The 15,856-nt window shown below is 36.4% G+C and overlaps 1 protein-coding gene across 1 annotated transcript in view; it reads left to right on the top strand.

The window, feature by feature from the left end:
• The window catches only part of TMEM117 (transmembrane protein 117), a 396,452-nt gene that overhangs the window by 217,120 nt on the left and 163,476 nt on the right, over window positions 1–15,856 (top strand). Inside the window, exon 3 of the mRNA XM_049625332.1 lies at window positions 13,253–13,350. Within this exon, the coding sequence (XP_049481289.1) occupies window positions 13,253–13,350 (98 nt within the window). The remainder of the gene's footprint in view (window positions 1–13,252; window positions 13,351–15,856) is intronic.

Here is a 15,856-nt window from a genome sequence, read left to right on the forward strand (position 1 = left end):
AAAAAAAAGAAAGAAAATTGAATAGATGTACCTGCTAACAGACTGAAATATGACTGAAATTACTTCGTTTTCCCTTAGAAGTCAAACTATGAAGCACTTTATAGTCCATAAACTAAGCAGGCAGTGAGACTTGTGCTCTTGAAGAGTGAGGTTGGCCCAGTTGGGCGGGGCTTAGTGTAATGGCTCTGTTCTCCACTAGATGGCGCTGCTAGCCTACTGGAGTGAATTGTTGTGGAGCTTGTAGGTACGTATGCGCATGAGTGGTGAAAATGGCGCCACCCAGCTACCCAGTCTGTTCTCCCAGATCAGCAGTCGCGCACCTGTCCTCTGTCTTCAGCTTTCGTCCAGTCCCCGCTTTCTCACTCTCCGTGATCAAGCCCCAAGCAGTACCTCTCTCCTGAGTTTTGTCTCGGATGCGGCTGTTTTACCTGGCCCCTTACTTCTGAAGGACTGTGGCTTTGACCTGTAACGCCCCTCTGCAGGGGGGGAGGGGGTCTCACCGAGCAATGGCTAAATGAGCAATGGCGGAATGTCTGGTGTACCCAGCAACACTTGCTGGACCCTGCTGCTGCCGGCGCCCTGAAACTGCGGCCAGGTACCCTGAGACTGCGGCCAGGTGCCAGCCTGCCCCAGAAAAATTTTGTGAGATAGTGCAGCAGCTGCATTTCAGGGATTATGGAAAATCACAACACACATCTGGCACCATGCTTCACCTTTAACGACCTTGTTCCAGCACCAGTGAATGTGGCCATTTTCTGGGGTCTGCTGGGACCAGGTAGCTTCAACAGTCTCTATCAAATGTCCTTCCAGCAGTGGAACTGCTTTTCCCCTTGTGGCCGAAGAACCTCCCAGACCCCACTCTGTTCCTGGAGATTTGCCCTTCCCACCAGGGCACTGCCAGGTATGGAGGTGTGGAGTTGCAGACTCTGCAGTCCCCCTGTTTACACTCTTTTGGAATTTAAACCCTTTCCTTTCTCCTTCTCCCTTTTTAGTTTAGTCCCTGTAGCTGTTTCCAATTTTCCACTTTCTCTCCAGCTGCTTTTGGGGCAGGGTGCTTTTCCTGTATTCCCCCCCCCCCCCGCCTCCCCCCGCCTTCTCTGTTCTCTCTCTGCCTGAAAAAGCACTTCCCTGCTCACCGCGGCTTCTTGCTCTCCATGTTCACCTCTCCGCAGTGCGTACCTACTGAGTGCTTTGTTTCAGTTTGTGCAGATTGTTGTGTTAATCCTCAGATCAGTTTTCTAGATGTGCAGGATGGTTTAGTGTTGGTCTGGCTGTATTTCATGGATGTGAGACACACAAAAAACTTCCATGCTGTTCCACCATCTTGGCTCCCCAAGATTGAGTTTCCTTTTGAGATGTTTGCCCTTTCTGTGTTCCAAGGGCTCCTTGGTGGATAATGGTTCTTTTAGTTAAATTTCTAAAAAACATCCTTTATAGATTTCCCTGTTGGTTCTCCATTCATATATACTGTCACAAAGTCATCATATATGGTATATTTTTATAATTCATTTCTCTAGTAATAATCATTTATGTTAACAAGGTAGAGAAGGTATGCATGCTGAAAATCCTCATTCTTTCAAGCCAAAAACCAAAAATAAGTTCTCAGCCATGTAATATTGGGCTACTGTCATTTTGTAATTTGGCCACCCAAGAAGAATAGCATGTCTGAAGGTGGTGTAAATATTTTTCTGCTGGCTTTTTGCTCAGCAAAATCAGTAGTCTCTTTCTTTCTATTTATTCTAATTATAATTCAATGTGGTGTAAAGCAAATTGTACTGGGGGATGTTGTAGTTATTTTGCATTTGTTAACACACCATTTGGAACTCTGCAGACCTTGCCTGGGAAGGTACTTTTTGATTGTGTATATTTCTGTATTCAGGTGATTCAGGTATCTTTTTCTAAATGCTTCTATATTCTGAGACATGCCCAATTTCCTTACTTAATAATAAAACAGTCCATGACTCATTGTAAATCAGTAGGGATCCAGCAATAAGGTGCAATACATCACAAAAGCAGTGCAGGCTATCATTGGAGATAATAAGCAGGTGCATTAATATTCATGCTTTATGAAACCCTGGTTGTGCTTCTAAAAAGCTGTAGAATACATTCCAGGTTTAGTGTTCACCAGTTGATGTTTGCCAGTGATTTTCAGATACTTCTTGTAGCAATTCTTTTAAGCCATATCTAGGTAATTTAGAAAACGTTCCTCCATGGTTTCCATTTACTTAATTGTATACTTAGCTAATATTCCTCACTGAATATGCATAATCCTTTCTGGTTGGACCTTGGGTCTTTCTTTGTCTCAGTGGGAAGTGCTGTTGTGTACGACTGATTGTATATGCATGCCTGTGTGTGTGGTATGGTGTGTCTCTTGGGGGTTAGGGGTCAGCAAAAGGGAACAAACAACATGCATTGTCCTATGCAGTACAATATTTCCCTATTGTGAAAGAAATGCAATTTAAATTTTGTTTTTCCTTAGAGTGACTTAAGCAGAGGATAAGAAAATAATGCTATGCTCTTAGGGATGCAAAGGTCCCAACACGTAAGGATTCAGAGGCTGGGCACTGTCCCAACTCCAGATGCCACTATACCCCATTCTCCCCCAGAATTGTTCAATAAATTAACACCGAATATAAGGCATAGGGAAGTGTACTGCTTTCTAGTCTTTAAAATATCTGATTCATATGTGTCCTTCTTTAGTTAATCTACAGATATATTTACAATAAAGCAGATATGTTGTGCACATGGACAATGGGAGTAAGTATGCATCTTAGGCTTAATATTCCTCTTGTTTGAAATTATCTTTGATTTCTTTATTTTTCCGGGAGTTGACAAAGATGACCTCTACCTCTTTTTAGAATTTAACTATAAATGCCCTGTGTTTTCCTAGCTTTCCAGGCAGTGAAGGGATGGGATTGGAAGGAAAGGGAGTACTCTACCATTCATGTCCTCCTCCTCCTCCTCCTCCTCCCACCACTACCATCACCATTTCTGTTAGCACCATCATCAACACTAATTGCTAGAGAGGCTTTAAAAGCAGAACAAGGAAAGAGCTACTTGGAATGTGCTATTTTTTCTAGCCTTCCTCACTAGTCTCTTCTGTATTCCATGTTCTCCTTGATTCCCTTTTGTTCCTTCACTCACCATGTATCCTTTTTTTCATCCACCCATTCAGTAAATGTTGACTGAGAGTTTACAGTCTACTATATACAGTGTTAGATCATGGGGACACTGTGTGAACAAAATGGACAAGATGCTTGCAGTGATGGAGGTTATACTCTGGGGGTGAGTATATTAGCAGGGTTAATTCAGCTACTTTAGATCTTTGCATTTTACAGAATCTCAGTTTATGTTCAGGATATAGCTACTAAAATTTGGAACTTTTAATTTCTCCCTATTTTATATGAATAATTTATACAATATTAGCCTTTGTTTTTATATAATGTCAGGCTTTGATGCACGGAGCTACAGTTTCAGGAATACAGTGAAGTTTCCTTGACATAGTCTCCTAGAAATCTCTCAATTCCTCAATTCCAGCAGGCCTTTTGCACTGCTGTTTGGTGACAGAATATATTTGCATTATAAGATGCCAAGAGTCCATAAGAAAAAAGGTAGCCTCCCAAACAAGATATGAGAAAAAAAAAATCACCGGAAACCTCATTTATGATTACTTGTTGGGTTTGTTACTGTGTGAGCACTCTGAAAAAGTAAGATGGCCCTTCCATCCCAAATTTATTCAGATGCCAAGAATGAAGATGTCACATTTGCACCAAGAAGATATGAAAAGGTTTATTCCTCATATAGTGAACTTTCTGGGGAGAGCAGGATGGCTCTCAAAGAGATCCAGAAGTGCTTGAAAAGAGTCAGGTAAAGAGACTGGTGTGGGGTTTTTATACTGGGTAAGGGGTGGAACCAGGGTGAGGGTTCCTGCACATGGTTTGAACTTCCTGCTGTTGCAGGGTAAGGAGCACAGGATTTCCCCAGGTGTGGGGAAGAGGAAGAGGGAGCAGTGAGGCTTAAAAGTTGTCAGCAGTTATTTTTTTTTAAATGGAACTTCATAAATAGAGAACAAACTAGGGGGTGCCAGAGGAGAGGGAGGTGGGGGGATATGCAAAATAAGTGAAGAGATTAAGAAGTTGAAACTTCTAGTAATAAAAAGGGCGTGGGAATGAAAAGTCCAGCGCAGAGAATATCGTCAATATTATAATAACAAATCATGTGGTGACACATGATAACTATACTTTTTGTTGAGAGCATTTTGTTATGTATAGAATTGTCAAATCACTGTACACCTGAAACTAATATAATTAGTTGTACACCTGAAACTAACATAATTTTATATGTCAACCATGCTTTAATGAAAAGGAAAAAAAAGAAAGAAAAAAAAAAGACCAAAAAATGGAGTCAGACTCCTCAATATGGTTATGATACTGTTGGGAGGAATTTGGGATACATATGCATTGTAGGTAAGGACTTTTTATTAATCTGCTTAGAAGCAAAGAAGTAAAATGAGCAATTAAAAGACACACTGGAGCCCTGCTCACCATCTTCTCCTTTCCAATTTAAGTGCTGATATTTCCTTGTGTCATCGGTTTGTCATCAGTGGGTCATAACTCTCTGTCAGTGCTCATGTTCTTCCTAACGATAAGCAGTCTGCCCTCTTGGACTGGGTATTTAAGGATGTACTCATTTTTTAAACAATGTTTATTTATTTTGAGAGAGAGAGAGCGTGAGACGCGCACAAGCAGGGCAGGGGCAGAGAGAGAGGGAAGAGAGAATCCCAAGCAAGCTCTGTGCTGTCAGCACACAGCCCTATGAGAGGCTCGGACCCACCAACCATGAGGTCGTGACCTGAGCTGAAATCAAGAGTCACATTTAACTGACTGAGCCACCCATTTGCTCCAATATGCACTCGTTTTGATGTTGGCTTTGGCCATTGGTAAATGAATATATTTGTAACCACAAGTTTTTGGGAGGCAAAAGTCCTCAAATACAAAGTCTGCTTTTACAAATTCAAAGAACTTTGTAACTTTCTACCTGTCCCTGAATGAACCACCCTAGGGAATTTCAAAGCATTTGCCAAAATATGGGATTGCTTGATATTGAAAACTTGGTGTTAATTGCCTGTTCATGCTTAGTAATACTACTGGCTTATAATTCTAAGTAATTTTTCTGGCATGCACCTGTATATGCCTCAATGAAATTAAAATAAAAGTGGTATTAACAAAGTCAGGGAGAGAATACTACAGTGATGGGGTGATGTATCTTTGATAGTCTGAATTAGCTTTCTTAAGTGGACAAGGAACTAAAAAACAAAAATATCTTGGTCATGATAACAATTATCCAGGTGTTTAAAAGTAATTATAGATATCCATGAAAATCATCAGTTGCTGGTGGCATATTTTGCTGTAGATAAATGGAAGACACTATCATACTACTGGAAGACCATTATCACTATTATCTTTAAAAGATGAAATTTCTACGTATGAAATGCTCTCATAGAACACTTAGCCTTCCAATGACTAAATACTTTTCACATTTCACTTATATAATAGATATGGGTAGCCAGATAACCTAATTAAAATTTTATATTATGACATACGCTGAATATACAGCAAAACTTTTCTTCAAAATCCTCTCCCAGAAAATCTGAAACTACCTTATGTTCAAATCCCTACAAAATCTCGTATTATGTTTAATTATTTTATTTTTAACAAAGTTGTATTTGGGGAAGATAATCTAAAACAAGGTTAATTAAAAGCTGGTTTTAAATGTTATTTAGGTCATCTGATAGGTACCATTTAAACAGACGAGAATATCACAGATGTAGTAATCACTTTTGACAAAATGGCCTCAAAATTGCCAAAAATACATGTCACATAAATAAGCCTTTTAATAACCACTTTAAATAGCAATATAGAATTTTCATTTGAAAGTAGGAATATTTTGGCAACCATCCCAAAGAACATGGAATATAAGAATCGGAGATGTTAACTTTATCATAAATAAGACTAAATCGTATCTTTAACTCTGAAGCACAATCTTCATGATGGAGGATTGCCAAACGTAGTGACCATCACTAAGTTTCAAGACAATGCTAAGAGGAGATGTGGTGATGACTTATCTCTTGGATAATTCTCCAAGGAAGGTGGCATTCCCTGAGAGGTCTGGAGCATTAGGGATCGGGGGGAGATGATGATTGAGAGTGGGCCCTGCCCCCACAGCCCCCCCCCACCCCCCGCAACCAATATGAGCTTCTTGCAGAATGCTAGTCCAGGAAAACTCATGTCATTCAGATGGCAGTCAACTCCAAAGGAACCAGCATGAGAATTTTGTCTCTAAGAATAACAGAGGCAGAAAATAAGAAGAAAATCCAGTAGCAGGTGAAGAACTTTCACCAGAAAAATGATACTATGGAGCAGAGGAAAATTGTGATTAACAAAACCCCAGGGAATTAAAAAACAATTAGTGAAGTCATTGTCTTTATAAGTTTCCAAAGCAATGGTACAAGAGTTTGGAGATCTCATGTTGTGAGACAACAGAGGATGAAATGGGATGGTAGGCTCAGGAAAGAAATGCAAAAGGAAGAAAATTAGAGAAATAAAGGTCAAATTAGACTCTCCACAAATATTAATCGACACACCCAAAATCAAGGTAAGGGACACAACTGAGAGAGTGGAATTGAAAGTTAGAAAGGATACACATAGAAGACAGAGACAACCAGTGTCTGCAGAATTGTTTCTCTAACAATAGAACTAAACAATAGAACTAAAATAAAGGAAAAGAAAAATAATACTTAAGGATTCTCAGAACAGTTAACAGAGTAAAGAAAAACTTGAATCCTTAGGTTGAAAGCACCGATCATGCCTAGAAAAGTGACAGACAACCATTGATAAACTTAGCAAAATTGTAATACTCAAGATAGAAAAAAGAATACTTTGGGCATCTAAGCAATAAAAACCACCAATTCACCTGTAAAGATGGAGAAAAAATCCCATTTTGAGTTATCTTAGATTTCTCCATGGTCTCACTCAACAGTATTAAGAAAGTGAAGCCATGCCTTTAATGCCAAGCTAAACAAACAAACAACAAAAAAACAATGACTCAGTAATTTTACACTCAGTCTAATTATTAGTCAAGTATAAAGACATTAAACAATTGTTTGTAGGCTACATTGCTCTCATGCCCTTTCCTGAAGAATGTGTTGTAGAACAAAGTACAAACTTTGAAAGTAGTGGGCAAACTCCAGCAGGAGTACTGAAAAAGATCATTGAGTCAATTTAATTGTAGAACCAGGGTTAAGAGAAATGCTCCCAAACCCTAACAACACAGAAATGATGAATAGTGTAAGAAAGCATAATGTTCTGATTTTCCCATCTTTATAGATGAGGGAAGAAGATACTATTTAAAGATGATAAATAAAAAAGGGACATAAGATATTCAAAGAGTCAAAAAGTTAATAGGGTAAAATAATGTAAGTATAGTAGGGTAATGGACGGAGAGAAGGCAGAGGGAGAAGAAGCAGAAATTAAATAAGTTAGTCAATGCTCATCTTAGGGAGTAAATAAAAATTGAAATAAATAATACATATGTTAAATGAACTTTAATTATAAAGGTAGTAATTAGAACCAAATAGAAACATTTTGTATTTCAGTGGAAAGCACATAGTAAATGCATGGTGAAAGAAGAAAAAAAGAAGAAATTTTTTATTTATTTTAAATTAAAATTTATTTTTAATTAATGATGTCTAGAAAGGTTTCTTTCATTTTTAAAACTTATTTACAATTATATGAAAAATTTCAAGGTTGTGTTAAAATTTAAGGAAACTTCTATCAGGCTTCTTGCATATATGACCTTAAAGATTTAGAAGAATTTTCCAGAGACTAACTCTGGCTCTATACAATTGAAACCTTGCCTAAGAAGAAACTATTTAAATAACTATATATGTACTGATATATGATTATGTTCAAAATATATTATTAAAATGAAATAAATTGCAAAATAGCATGGAAAATTATATGTATATGCTTGTTCATTAATATCCTTAATGTATATGCTTGTTAAGAGAATGACACTTATTTTTCTTAAATGATACTCTGCTATATAATAACTACCTCAAGAGGGGCACTATGTAGCCACGGTTATTATTATTATATTATGATCTTTTATATCTATTTAATCAATATTTTTCATTAATATCACATGCTTAACCTAAAACTGTATCAAGTAAGACTAGAGATATAGTATGTAGTACCTTTGTGTGCGTAGTTTATAATCAAGCTAAGAAAAACCTGGCAAAATTAGAGAATGATACAGGATACAAATCAGTGGTCAGTTTTATTATACAAATCTTCTGTGAAGCCTTCTTAGATTATTGCAGCCTTTGGCAATAAGTTTTATTTTTTTATAGCAATTTTAGACTGGACATATTTTAACATTATGCTCTATCTTTATCATTTTCTAATAGTTCAGTATCTTATAGTCTTGTCTTTATGGAAGAGATGAGACTGATTGTCAAACCCTTTGACTCTAAATCCAATCATTTAACGCAGTCACATAAAGCAAATGTAGGCCATGAGAGCAATGTAGCCTACAAACGATTGTTTAATATCTTTATACTTGACTAAATGGGTAGAAGTCTTAATTTTTTTTAATGTTTATTTACCTTTGAGACACAGAGAGACAAAGTGTGGTGAGTGGGGCAGGGGTAGAGAGAAGGAAACACAGAATCCGAAGCAGGCTCCAGGCTCCAGGCTCCAAGCTGTCAGTACAGAGCCCGACGTGGGGCTTTAACTCACCAGCCGTGAGATCATGACCTGAGCCAAAGTTGGCCAACCAACCGACTGAGCCACCCAGGCGCCCCTGGATAGAAGTTTTAGATAACAAAAAAAATCAATAATTCTTGTAACATCTGCTAATACCTACTGTGTGTCCATACATAGAGAATAAGAAGCTGAGGCTCAGAGAGATTAATTACTTTGTTGCACATTTACTTTGTTGCAAATAAAAAGCTAGTAAGAGAAAAAACTCAGAAGTCAGCGGGCAGGCTGTCTCCACAACTGGCCCACATAACAGTGCCTTCCGTGTGTGATCCTGATGGGTTATTTCATCTCACTGACTTCTCTTTCTCCATTGGTGGAAAGTGGAAAATAGCAACTTACTTTATAAGGCTGCTATGACAGTTATTAAGAAAAATACCTCCAGGAGCTTTGTAATCCATGAAGCTCTATAGCAAACGTATGGTATTGCTGTTGTCACTGCTGTCTTTCTGTTGCCATTTTTACCCCCATGTCCTATCTGCTCAGCTTCCACTTAGGGGAGCAAAGTTTCCACTTAGATTTCTGTAGAGATAAATTGCTTTTACAGTCATTTACTGACTTTGAAATCTCAACATTCATGCTCATGCTCCGATTGTACAATACCTATGCCCTACAGTAGCTTATATTTTACTGAGAAAGACTACCTGACAAGGCATAATGTGATAAGGGATGTAATGAAGTTCTGAGTTTTGTGCACAGACCTCATAGGGAGGAAAGGGAGAGTGACAAGATCTATGAGACTCAAAGAGTTAAATTTTCCCAGCTTGGAAAGAAAGACCTGCAATTTCAAATTCTAATAATCTTCCTCTGGGAGAAGCATCAACAAGTTTTGCATTATATTTATGCTACATAGCACCCTTTGTGCATGGTCTTTAGTCCTGCCTTTCCTGCATCTTTTCCCACAAAGACTGTCCTTGACCACCAACAGAAATGAATTTGATTTCTCTAATGCAGAAGGTAATTGGATTTTTTCTTTATTGAATGCATCCCTTTAATGACTGTCTCTGCTCCTGCCAATTTAGCTGCAAGTGACCTGACATTGATCTGATGATATGACTTAAAATAAAGAGTTGGAGCTGGGGAGTGAAAAAGACCAGCTGTCTGGCATCAGAAAAAAAAAAAAAAAATGTGTGTGTGTGTTGTGTGTGTGTGTGTGTGTGTGTGTGTTTCTTTCTTTTTTTTTTTTTTTTGCCTCATCTTGTCATTTTCCTGAGAAAATTCTTTATCCTTCAATGTCATTTTTACAAAACATGATGCTATAATTATTGGTCATATAGCAGCAGATTGCCTTCTTCTAGAAAATATAATAAGTATTTCTCAGAAAGTGCCCTGGAGAAAACATTGAAAATTGAATAAAATCTACACAGTAATCATTCTGTTCCTTGGAAATATTTATTACCGTGTAGACTTTTTTTCTGGAACAGGGTGAATATTGCTGAACAGAATTAATTAAATCTTTTAAGCTGGTATAACATGAAATATTTATTAAAGTATTTACTTAACCTTGAGGTTTTGTATAAATAAATAAAAATGGACACAAGACTTGCTATTCAAGAAAGTTACAAAGGAGTAGTGGATGAAATTGTTGTTTGGAAGAATAACAATTCCTCAAGGGAAGGTATGATATAAAACTCTATGCCCAAGAATACATGCGATTTAAATTTTTCTACTTTTGCTTTTATTCACTTTTTAGTAACAGTGTAACTCACTTGATTCATGGTTATTTTTAATTTAATTTAATTTTTATTTATTTTGAGAGAGAGAGAGAGAGACAGCGTACATGAGGGAGGGTCAGAGAGAGAGGGAGAGAGAATCATAAGTAGGCTCCATGCTGTCAGCACAGAGCCTGATACGGGGCTTGATCCCATGACCTGCGATGAAATCCAGAGTCAGATGCTTAACTGACTAAGCCACCCAGATGCCCCATGGTTAAATTTTATTCTCTCATCTCCCTTTGTTCATTTTGACAAATATGAATTTTATTTGATTGAAGATACAATGCATGTACCTTAGAGTAAGAAAGTAAAAAGTTGTAATTTTAAATTGTTGGGAAGAAGAAAATAGATGAGAAAATCATAAATTTTTTTAAAAAGTGAAATCAATGTTGTTCCCTTTTGAATTTTAAATGTTAGTTGCATTCACAATTATCAATATAATTAATGATTTCAAAAAGTTAACTGAGGATTCGTATTAAAACTATTTATGGCATTTGTTGATTTGAAGATTCAAAGCTACCTCACACAAAATGATTGTAAGCCCTATGTTAGAGCTGGCATAAATCTGCAGTGTTACTCCATGAAGACCAGTGAACTTCCTTTGGTTCTCATCAACCAGGAGTAATGTGGGAGTCCTAGTCCAAGAAATTATGTTGAGAAAGAATATAAAGAATTAAGACTGAATATCTCCTGGAGACTGGGCTCCTTAACCTCTGTTCTGATTGCATTTTAAATGAGCCTGTGTTCTTGCATGCTATGAATGTTTCCAGAGACCATTTCTTGGATGTTGTATAGCACAATAAGATGGGCTTGCTTGAGAATTGATGTGCCTTCCACAGAAAGTCTAGTACTGAAGGTGTCATTGATCCAGAAGGACTCCCCACCGAATCAAAATCTTTCACCATAAATGATTAAATCTCACCCATTCCAGGTCAGGCCATTGTTGGAAGTTACATGTGAGTGCAATATTATATTAACACCAAGAAAGAAGTATTTTTTAATGGATGATGAAAATTCTTCCTTACTCAATTCAGTATATCTGATTCCATATAAATTTTCTTAATTTTGAATTGGCCCTATTTGAATTTGAATGTCATTAAATAAAAATCCAATTAATGAGGAGTGCCTGGGTGGCTCAATGGGTTAGGTGTTCGACTGTTGGTTTCAGCTCAGGTCATGATCTCGCTGCTTGTGGGTTCAAGCCCTGCAGTGGGTTCTGTACTGACAGTGCAGAGCTTGCTTGGGATTTTCTCTTTTCCTTTCTCTCTGCCCCTCTCATGCTGATGTTCTCTTTCTCCCTCTCAAAATAAATAAATAAATAAATAGATAAATAAATAAATAAATAAATAAATATCCAATTAATGGAACAATATCTTCTTCTCTTGAAGGGAAGGTAGATTTTCTGGAAAAAGGAAGAAGTGTGTGTTTGTGTGTGTATACACATACACCAAATATGTTTTCCTTTATTAGAGGAAAGAAAGAAATTCACTACCCATCCCATCAGATTTTTAAAAATGCTCTTATAATAGGTTGTGTATAATACTTTGGACATTTCCTGAAACCATTAATGTGGGATGTGGCCAATGAGAAATTTATTTTGTTAATGCATTTTTAAAAACAAACATTTATATCAAATCATTTTGCTATTTTTTCTTTAGGCAAATATTTTGCAGTCTTTTATATAAAAGAACCTTAGCTATTCAAAGGGATATAGTGACAAATCTTCACCTTTAAGGATTTTAAAGCCTAGTGGAGGGAGAACAAATGTACATAAGTAAGTCAAATAGAAAGTAGAAAGCAATAAGGGACATCGGAAAGGTGGATCCAGAACTAGTTGGAGGGGCAGTGAGGGCATCACAGTGGTGATGTGACTTTGCCTAGGCCTCAGAAGATGGGCAGAATCTGCAGGTGAGAAAGAGAGGTAGAACATTTTTGGAAAAAGATGTAGGACTGCAGATGGCATGGAGGTGGGACAATGAATGCTAGGCTATTAAAATATGCTGTAAAACTGGGTCAAGTCCCATTCCTCACATAACATTGAAAAAAAAAACAGAGACAAAGGAAGTAATATTTTGACTAGTGATACAGTTAATAATCTATACATACAAAGAAATATTTAGATTTTGGAGTTTCTGATTTAGACAAGCAAAAAGTATGGTATTTTATTTGTTATGTATGTTTTGCTTCTATGAAGAAGTTCATGGTATCTTAAAGATGCCTTCTCATGTAAGGTAATCTTGATCGATGTTTTTAAAAAAGTCTCAGGGGCGCCTGGGTGGCTCAGTCGGTTAAGCGTCCGACTTCGGCTCAGGTCATGATCTTGCGGTCCGTGAGTTCTAGCCCCGCGTCAGGCTCTGTGCTGACAGCTCAGAGCCTGGAGCCTGCTTCATATTCTGTGTCTCCCTCTCTCTGACCCTCCCCTGTTCATGCTCTGTCTCTCCCTGTCTCAAAAATAAATAAACATTAAAAAAAATTAAAAAAAAAAGTCTCAGTACTTGATGTGTTAGACGACCTTCAATCTGCTCATTCATTTTGTAAAGTCAAATGAACTGCAAAAAAAATTGAACTGAGGAAATATATTCTTCTTAATTTTATCTCTGTATATGTTTAAGTGTTAAAATACTTACATTTTCTCAATAAAGCGTAAGTTATATCCATATTTAAACCTGAATGTAAGATTTCTGAAAGTGCTAAATAAGTTCCTTTTTGTGGCTTCAGGTCACTGATATGATGCTTCAGGACAAACCCTATCCTGATTGGGGAAAATCTGCAAGAGCTTTCTGGAAGAAAGGAAATGTTAGGATCATTTTATTCTGGTAAGAGAGTGTTTCATTTATCGATTTTTAGCCTTCCATCATTCACAAAGAACTTGAGCTGGATGTAGTTTTTTTAGATATATAGAATTCTATGTAGAGAGCCATTTCTAGTGGATATTATGCTCCATTAAGATGATTAAAACCATAATCCTAATTATCTTATGAATTACTTTCTGCTTACACATTGTTGCATATGCACATTTTCAAGAGATACATTTACTAATAAAATAATACGTATTTTACCAGAGGTAAGTAAGTTTTTTATTCAGCAAAAACAAGCTATAATTTTCATCAATGAAATCTGCCATAAAAATGTCTCCAGTAAATTCTAAATTTCCAGTACACTTGACAGGATATAATTTTGCTTTGAAGAAGTTGTACAGAGAGGGAACCTATTTACAAATCACATCTGGCTCATTGGCATTCCTTCTTTACGTAATTTCCTTTAGCTCTCCAGACCAATCATTGCAATTAAAAAAAAAATCCATGTCTTATGGAACTTTGTTGTTTGTAGAGTCAATACTATTGATGTGTAATTGAAGAAGTTTAAACAGAAGATATAAGAATAGACAGTAAGAAGGGCAGTGGCCAACTACAGATTCAACCTAATATTTGAAAAGGTGTGCACTAACACACACAGAGTGTTGGAATGGATGATCACTTGTGCCTGATAAATTCCACCCTGCTCACCTGGCTTTTGAAATGATAGAGAGAAAAAAAAGTTATTTGTTCTTAGATTTAATTCTGGGGGTTTATTTCTTCTTTTCATGTACAAACTATAAAAATCATGGGGCAAAATAAACATTCTAAGCCATCTTTGTGCTTTAACACTAGAATTAAATGTTGGTAGAGATATATGGCATTCTGAACTCAATTCTTAGAGGTAAACAAAATGTATTTCAAATAGTGTTGTAAAAATGAGTATGATTTTGTAGACTTTTTTTATACCTTGTCTCTATGAGTCAAGTGTGGCCTATTTTTATGGTGCATTTGACCTTCATATTTTTTTTTCCTGTGTGAAAGCTCCCCATGTAGCTTGTCTGAATAATACATAATATAATAACTATAGGAAATATTTGAAGATATGTTTTGCTCCAACCACTATGCTAAGTATTTAACATTCTATGTATTTACTCATTTAATCCTGACAACCCTATAAGGTAGGCATTATTATTATAAGCATAGGTCTCTGACTGCAGAGACCCATTTATTAATCATTACACTAGACTGCCTCTAGGAGAACAGATGATACATCAGTGTGCAAATTTCCAAATGATTACCCTTAATCCTTTTTTAGGTAATGGTCCTCTATAAGAATGTGATATTCTGGGGAGTCATTCTATCCTATAGAATTCTCTATAGAGGTTTTAAGAATCATAATTTAAAAGAAGATAGACACTAATATTAAAAGATTTTATGGGCTACCTATCTTAAAACAATATTAATTTACTATGGTTACATACATTTTCTATTATCTAATGCATCTTCAAAGGCAGGCTGCTGGTTATTGTTCAATATGGCCAGTTACTCAGGTCACATGCATACTATTTGCAAAAGTGAGCCATGCATACAGTAATCTCAAGACCCCTCTGATTGTCATTAGCTACTCTTAATTGCAATTGCTGTTTCAGAGGCGAGGAATCCATACTGGATTATTCCTTAAGCATCTTAGTATGTTTTCCTTGAACATTATTACTCAGGTCTATATATTACCAATTGCTCTTATACAAATGGGTTTATTTTTGACAAATGTGATAACATAGCTACAATGGATAACCTAAAGCATATTTTAAATGTTATAAAAATAATTTAATTAGTCACTGACAGATAATATTCTTGAATGGAGAGCAATTCAGTTCAATAAATTCACACTCTTATAGTCATTATTTTTGTAAAATTATTGATTATTAGATAATATATTTGAGACATGATTTTTTTTGTTGTATCTCAAAAGTGGTATTTCACATCATGGAGAACATAAAATAACGAGGAAAATTTAAAAGCTACTCTAAAAATATTTTTCCTATTTTATCCATTTCCATACAGTTAGATTATCTTGTCAACAGTTTTCATGGTTTTAAAAAGGGAAAATCTGATGCAAAAAGTTGAATATGGAAATTATGTGGGAAGTAATGAAATCTTCTGTTTTGTTCATACTTTTTGGATAAAAGGGATTTAGCAAGTATAAAGGGAATTTGTTTTTTTAGCTCTAGGAGATAACATACAAAAATCATTGGCAAGGTTTCAAATGTAACAAAAGATGGTATTTACACACTGTGTGTTACCCACTCAAAAAGAGGTATTTTCTTTTGGTTTTGCCTCAGTTAAGGGAACAGTGATGAGTGTGGACAGCCTGTACTGGAGAAGAAATTTTGCAAAGAAAGTTTTCCTAAGTTGCAGTGTGATTATGTGCAGCATTTTTAGCAGTACGACATGCCATTTTGTTCTGGTAAACCTACCTTTTACCTACATGTAGCTGCTTTAATTCACAGATGTCTGTCAGGTA

The sequence above is a fragment of the Panthera uncia genome, chromosome B4 (assembly GCF_023721935.1).
Source record: "Panthera uncia isolate 11264 chromosome B4, Puncia_PCG_1.0, whole genome shotgun sequence".
NCBI lineage: Eukaryota > Metazoa > Chordata > Mammalia > Carnivora > Felidae > Panthera > Panthera uncia.